This window comes from Triticum urartu, unplaced genomic scaffold (genome assembly GCF_003073215.2).
Source record: "Triticum urartu cultivar G1812 unplaced genomic scaffold, Tu2.1 TuUngrouped_contig_2549, whole genome shotgun sequence".
Classification (NCBI taxonomy): domain Eukaryota; kingdom Viridiplantae; phylum Streptophyta; class Magnoliopsida; order Poales; family Poaceae; genus Triticum; species Triticum urartu.
This window is the reverse complement of record NW_024113033.1, coordinates 10,143-17,638: the sequence shown is the minus strand read 5'-3', so window position 1 is coordinate 17,638 and position 7,496 is coordinate 10,143. Positions and strand designations below refer to the sequence as shown.

The 7,496-nt window shown below is 42.9% G+C and overlaps 1 protein-coding gene across 3 annotated transcripts; it reads left to right on the top strand.

Annotated features, from left to right (window-relative positions):
• The first annotated feature begins 3,887 nt into the window (after positions 1 to 3,887).
• LOC125527002 lies at positions 3,888 to 7,031 on the top strand. Of its 3 annotated transcripts, none has more exons than XR_007291940.1 (4): positions 3,888 to 4,269; positions 4,443 to 4,537; positions 4,627 to 4,699; positions 6,562 to 7,031. XR_007291940.1 is itself a non-coding variant. In XM_048691583.1 (4 exons), exons 2-4 carry the CDS (start codon positions 4,505 to 4,507, stop codon positions 6,805 to 6,807), a joined length of 372 nt encoding a protein of 123 aa, XP_048547540.1. In that variant the 5' UTR covers positions 3,888 to 4,269; positions 4,443 to 4,504; the 3' UTR covers positions 6,808 to 7,031. The 3 variants fall into 3 exon arrangements, 1 of the variants encoding a protein (XP_048547540.1); XR_007291939.1 differs by having other exon boundaries at positions 4,620 to 4,699; XM_048691583.1 differs by having other exon boundaries at positions 4,607 to 4,699.
• Positions 7,032 to 7,496: the final 465 nt, after the last annotated feature.

The window sequence follows — 7,496 nt, the reverse complement described above, 5'->3', positions numbered from 1 at the left end:
CTCCCCGCGTCGAGTCTTTGTGACACCTCATTTTTGCCGAAATCATAGCAGCGCAAGGCGACCGAGCACGCCGAAGCCGCCAGAGCATAGCCGCGTTCAAGCTCGTCACCGATGCCAACTGAGGATGCCCCGTTGCTCCTGACGCCACCTAACCCGCCGCCGTTGAACGTAGCATCCGCCTGCCCCTTCACCTTCGCTGGAGACATGCCGGAGAAGCATCGCTGCCCCGCCCGAAGTCGCCGTCGTTTTTCCTGTGTACACGGTGAGCACGCGCGCAAAGGAGATCCTCCAGCCAACCAAGCGTCGACACGTGGCCAGCCGCTATAGTGAACGCTACAGCGTTGCTACAGTATTTCCATAATATTATTTTTCCTTTTTTCTTTTATTTTTAGATTTTCAACTAAACTCCAACTAGCTATATCTTTTAGTCTATATACTTTTTTAGGTGATTCTTTTTCCTATGCACTCACAATGACCAGAAGAATTTGACAGAACCAAAATTTCACATGTTTGCACTATTCAAATTTGAATTCGTTCGAATTTGAATCAAACGTTCTGGAGGCCATAACTTTTAAACCGTTAGATGAAATTGAGTGATTCTTTTTGCTTGTGATTCTAGTGCATTGTAGATATTTTGTACATGCTTTTATGCTATTGTTGTTGGATTTTTAAAATGATTTCTTGTTGTTGGTTTCATTTTGGATTTATTTGAGCTTCAGTGATTGATTTGTTGATCGTGTGAAATGTGTAGATTGTCAGGAGTGCGATGTGAGCTATTGTCACGAGTGTGACTTTTTGAACCGGAATCAAGGCAAGTTACATGTTGATCATCCTTTACCTATTGTTTTCTATGCATGTAGTATATATCTGTCGGCGTCCTGGGAACAGGACTTGCCTACCTGTGGCCCAGGGCGTGGCTCCACCAACAGCCTGGTACGACCCACCTTCATCAGCAACCACTCAAGACCCTCGCGAGGGGCCAAGCCTCGCGAGGCGGACGACACCAAGACCTCTGCTACCTCTTGAGCATGCGTTGGTTTTCCCTTGAAGAGGAAAGGGTGATGCAACAAAGCAGCGTAAGTATTTCCCTAAGTTTTTTAGAACCAAGGTATCAATTCAGTAGGAGACCACGCGTGAGTCACCTCGTAGCTACACAAACAAATAAGAACCTCGCAACCAACGCGATAAAGGGGTTGTCAATCCCTTCACGACCACTTGCAAGAGTGAGATCTGATAGAGATAATAATAAATAAGATAAATATTTTTGGTATTTTTATGATATAGATTGAAAGCAAAGATTGCAAAATAAAAGGTGCTAGAAATAGCTAGTTGACGGAAGATTAATATGATGGAAGATAGACCCGGGGGCCATAGGTTTCACTAGTGGCTTCTCTCAAGATAGCATAAGTATTACGGTGGGTGAACAAATTACTGTCGAGCAATTGATAGAATTGAGCATCGTTATGAGAATATCTAGGTATGATCATGTATATAGGCATCATGTCCGTGACAAGTAGACCGACTCCTGCCTGCATCTACTACTATTACTCCACACATCGACCACTATCCAGCATGCATCTAAAGTATTAAGTTCATAAGAACGGAATAACGCTTTAAGCAAGATGACATGATGTAGAGGGATAAATTCATGCAATATGATATAAACCCCATATTTTTATCCTCGATGGCAACAATACAATACGTGTCGTTTCCCTTACTATCACTGGGATCGAGCACCACAAGATTGAACCCAAAGCTAAGCACTTCTCCCATTGCAAGAAAGATCAATCTAGTAGGCCAAACAAGACTGAAAATTTGAAGAGACTTGCAAAGATAAGCAATCATACATAAAAGAATTCAGAGAAGATTCAAATATTGTTCATAGATAATCTTGATCATAAACCCACAATTCATCGGATCTCGACAAACACACCGCAAAAGAAGATTACATCGAATAGATCTCCAAGAGAATCGAGGAGACCTTTGTATTGAGATCCAAAGGGAGAGAAGAAGCCATCTAGCTAATAACTATGGACCCGAAGGTCTGAGGTAAACTACTCACACATTATCGGAGGGGTTATGGTGTTGATGTAGAAGCCCTCCGTGATCAATGCCCCCTCCGACGGATCCGGAAAAGGCCCCAAGATGGGATCTCTTGGGTACAGAAGGTTGCGGCGGTGGAAATAGGTTTCGTGGTGCTCCCTGATGTTTTCAGGGTACGTAGGTATATATAGGAGGAAGAAGTAGGTCGGTGGAGCCACGAGGGGCCCACGAGGGTGGAGGGCTCGCCTAGGGGGTAGGCGCGCCCCCCTGCCTCGTGGCTTGGTGGTTGCTTGACGTCCACTCCAAGTCCTCTGGATCACATTTGTTCCAAAAATCACGCTCCCGAAGGTTTCATTCTGTTTGGATCCGTTTGATATTCTTTTTTTGCGAAACACTGAAATAGGCAAAAAAACAGCAATTTGGGCTGGGCCTCCGGTTAATAGGTTAGTCCCAAAATAATATAAAAGTGTATAAATAAGCCCATTAAACATCCAAAACAGAATATATAATAGCATGGAGCAATCAAAAATTATAGATACGTTGGAGATGTATCAAGCATCCCCAAACTTAATTCCTGCTCATCCTCGAGTAGGTAAATGATAAAAACAGAATTTTTGATGTGGAATGCTTCCTAACATATTTCTCAATGTAATTTTCTTTATTGTGGCATAAATGTTAAGATCTGAAAGATTCAAGATAAAAGTTTAATATTGACATAAAAATAATAATACTTCAAGCATACTAACTAAGCAATCATGTCTTCTCAAAATAGTATGGCCAAAGAAAGTTCATCCCTACAAAATCATATAGTTTGGTCATGCTCCATTTTCTCACACAAGAATGCTCTCATCATGCACAACCCTGATGACAAGCCAAGCAATTGTTTCATACTTTAGTAATCTCAAACTTTTTTCAACTTTCACACAATACATGAGCGTGAGCCATGGATATAGCACTATGGTGGAATAGAATATAATTAAGGGGGTTATGTGGAGAAGACAAAAATGGAGAAAGTCTCACATTGACGCGGCTAATCAATGGGCCGGGAGATGCCCATAATTGATGTCAAATGCAAGGAGTAGGGATTGCCATGCAGCGGATGCACTAGAGCTATAAATGTATGAAAGCTCAACAAAGAAACTAAGTGGGTGTGCATCCAACTTGCTTGCTCACGAAGACCTAGGCACTTGAGGAGGCCCATTGTTGGAATATACAAGCCAAGTTCTATAATGAAAAATTCCCACTAGTATATGAAAATGACAAAACAAGAGACTCTCTATCATAAAGATCATGGTGCTACTTTGAAGCACAAGTCTTTTCCTAATAATAAGCCGACGATTGCTTCTGGTCGTCCGTTGTTGTCATTTTTGCAGAAAAGCCCCTCTGTTTCTGAGAATTCAACCCGCAGTCCTATTTTAAGTGATTAGCTAAGAAAACGCTTCATTTTCGCAAAAAGGACCCTCAGTTTCTGAATATTCAACCTGCGATCCTTTATAATGGCTAATTTGAGATGACGGTTTCTTTTGCAGGGATAAAACGCGGCCGGGAGAGGCGGCAATGCGCTCGGGAGATAGCGGCCTGCGAGGCTGATCTGGTGAAGGCGGACGGCGCGCTCGGCGCGGGAGGCAGCGCTTGGCGCTCCAGAGAGATGCGGACCGTGAGGTCGGGAGGCGGCCGGTTGGCGCTTTCGGCGCTCCAAAGCATTCAGGCAAGTCGCAGCGTAGGGCGGGTAGGCGGCTGACTGCGCCAGGAGATGCGGTAGCAGCAATGACAGCGCGTCGCATTAAGCGAGTCGGCAGCAAGGCGGACGAGGCTATGCGCGAGAGATGAAGGGAGGTAGAAAAGGGAGAATCGACCAGGGTGAGGAGTTCGCCGGCGTCGAAGCCACGGACCACGGCGGCGCAAGCTTGAAGGGGCCGGTGGCCATGGCGGGGAGGTGGCGCTGCGCTCGGGTGCCGCATGCCTCCTCTGCCGCTCCTTATTTCTTTCTTCCCAACTCCTTCTCTCTTGCACGTCGCCGTCCTACTTCCCACGTAGCAAAGAGATTGAGGAAGAGGCGGGAGTCGGGTCAATCGATTTGTCGCACGACGGATGCGGCACTCCTTGTTCCATCAAGATCAACAGGCTGCAGAGGGAGGCGGAAGAGGAGCCACGACCTCGGAGCAAGAGAATGCCGCCTAGCATGCATCTGACTGTAACTGTTTTATCCATGAGATGGAGCATAAGGTATTCACCTTCAAAATCACACTTCTGTTTTCCCCGTTTCCATCTGAAATATGGATTACCAATATACTACTCTCACTTGGATTTGCACATAAAAGTAGTATAAGCACTTGCACCGAACTTTATGATTTGTTGAGCCAAGAGTTGAGTCTGATATGGTATCTTTATGCTTTCAGAGAAGTGCATCTCTAAAATTCACAGTTTTGAACCCAAAGAGACGCATCTAGACAATGGTTGCATGAGTGGTTCCAGTGTCATATACGCCAACATGGTAAGAATGTCTTCTTGTCTGATTCTAAGTTAGTTGTAGAAGTATTCCATGCTACTACTTGTTGACTAGAATTCGCTACGAGGTTGGAGATTTGGGATTGGATGCTGCGCCAAGAACGAGGGACAAGGTGCTGAACTAAGTAGGGGCAGAATGATTCTTCAGGTACCAACATAGCCGTCGACTAGAGAATTAAGTTAACTACTTTTGCTTTACTTGAAGCTCCAAATTGTAGTTATTTTATTTATCACTAATTTGGTATAATCCTAATCTAGGAGAATTATCACTGTATGATATGAGATCCTGACGTTTAGCAATGACAAAAGTCTGACATTGAATGGTTCTTTTTGGAAGTACAGTTGTAAGATCTATGATTCTAGCTTCGACCTTTAACTGGACAGTACTAATTGGACATATAATTGATGATTTATTCAGAACAAAATATTTTGTTGTCTTTTGTTCTTCAATCAGATTCATCTAGCCCTTTGTTGACTTTCTAATTTTTCCACCCTCTACCTCTGAAACTCAGAAATCAGAGAAAGGTCATTGGCTATCCCCATCACTGTCGAAGATTTGCTAGAGAAGAAGAGGACCAGAATGTTTTCTCTATTATTGGGGACATACATAATACATATAGATAAATTTGGACCATTTATAACAGAGAGATTTCTTGCCAAAAATATTAACTCTCTCCAGCAGTGGGCAGGGCACTGTCAAGGTAATAACAGGAATTTGCTGAACCTAATTGAATGAAAGTGGGATGGAAATCCGATTGAGAACCTTAACTAAATGGACTTACGAACAATCAACAATAACAAACAGTTCCAAATTAACAGATGTTGTTTTATTAAAACACTGATTTAAGAATTTGACGAATCTATAATTCTCTAGATAATCACTTAGTGTTTTGTTTGATCATCAGGTTATCCTAGACTACTTGGGGACAATATCATCAGTTTCTTGCATACTGCAATGCAAGTTCAAATATGATTTCTGCTATGGTAGTTTCCAGAATTGTTTGGCCCTTGAGACACTTCCACTGTATGCATGTGTGTTCCTTTTTTTCCAGAGATATGCATGTCTATTGATTATTACTAGAATTGGTTTGACAAACTATTTATGTGACAAATTGACTAATATACTGACCCAGCCTGATAATATGACTAATCCATACAGTGGATGTGTGCCAATGCTCAAATTTGAAAAATGAAGGATTCAACTTCTTTTGAAATATTATGGGTGAAGTCGCGAGTATGCCCATCAATCGTAAAAATATATAGTTCGACTTAGTCATAGGTTTTGTAGTAGTCTTGCCTTGCCGTTGCCTCTCCTCTCTGCTCCTTGCTGCCTATGGCTGTCCCATCTCTCTTAGCGCTGTTGCTGCTGCACTTCTTCTGAAGCTCTTCTCAAACCCGTTGCTGCAGTTCTCCTCTGAACTCCAACTTGTTGCTTCTCTCTCTCTCTCTCTCTCTCTCTCAATTTTTCTGTAATTCTGTGAACCATTACTGTGCGAAAATATGACTTGTGGTATTTGCTTGAGTGAACCTGTAAGGTTTGTACCTTCTGCAAAGTGCTAGCACCTACATATTATCCAACATTTTCTTCTAAATGTCAAGAGGCATGAGCCACAAATTTTCTCAAGAACGACCCTTGGTATATATAAGGCATGCATTCAATTTTAATAATACTCTTTTGGCTCTCATTTATCTGTGCCATAGAGCATCGTATAATATAGAAGAGTCAATCAAACATAGCTCTTTGAATATCAGACAAAATATTGGTTGCCTGGTTTATTTATAAGAAGATTCTTCTATGTATTTAGTTACATGATTTTAATTTGATCGTCTTCTTTCAACTTTTTTTTTGCAAACTATGATATTTCCTTAGGTTCACCTTGACCTTCACTGCCCGTGTAAGAGCTTAAGTAAATTGATGTTGTATCATCAGAATCTGTAGCCCTACACAGTTTTTTTGTCTATACATACACTTCAATTTCTTGCTTGCACTGAAATCCCTCTTTGTCACAGGATGAGTCAGAAACTGAAGAAGATGATCCCTTGGACACAGAAGATGCTTCCTCTGTCCTCATCGCTGCACTACAGTCTTTCGGCCAAGCTCTGGTGAATGACAACGAAGAAAAAGATATCGTGAAAGAGGTAGATGTCTTCTTGCGTCCTACCCTAAATGACAGGGGCTCTCCTATCAGCAAAATAGCTACTCTGGAGGCGCAGATGACGATAGCAAGAGACCGTATCTTGAGGATAAGTGAATGACTATGAGGTCTACATGTTAAGTATAGAAACCTGACGAGGACAAGTGTGCGCTTTGCTGCCACTTCTTTGCCAGCCGGAGTGGCCTGTTTTCAGTGACGATCATGGATCATGGTGTACATGCGTGTATATGTTGTGTTCTGATAGAATGTACTACAAGATTTTCTTGGAATGGTTTGGTACTTCTGTTTTATTATGCTATGAAGAGTGTATGTGTATGTTGGTCCCATACTCTGTTTGTACGTCTGGTTGGCAGGAGATTGGGCGAGGTTTTGTATCTTCTCAGGGGTTGCTATCTTGCCGTGCATACTCAGCTTCTTTGGGTCCAAGGTATTTTCTTTCTTTCTTTCTTTGTTTCATGAAGAGGTTAAGTTGGAGGAGAGGACCCGGATCCCGGACGGCGCGCTGCTCTGGCCCCACTCCACTCACCATGCTGGCTACCCAGCTCGGCCCTGTGCAGGTATTCACCCACCTTTCCACTGCCCCTGTAAGGACCTCCTTGATCTTGTACCTATCCAAATCCGAATCCTAGCAAATACACTTCAGAGCAAGGTACTGTCGTAGACCTCCTTCCAATCCGTGATGCCCCCTAACCAATACATGTGTAGGCATGGCATTGTCCATTGCTAATTTAATAATGTACACGTTAGAGCATGATATCAGAAATAGTACATGCATGTCGCACAGAGATG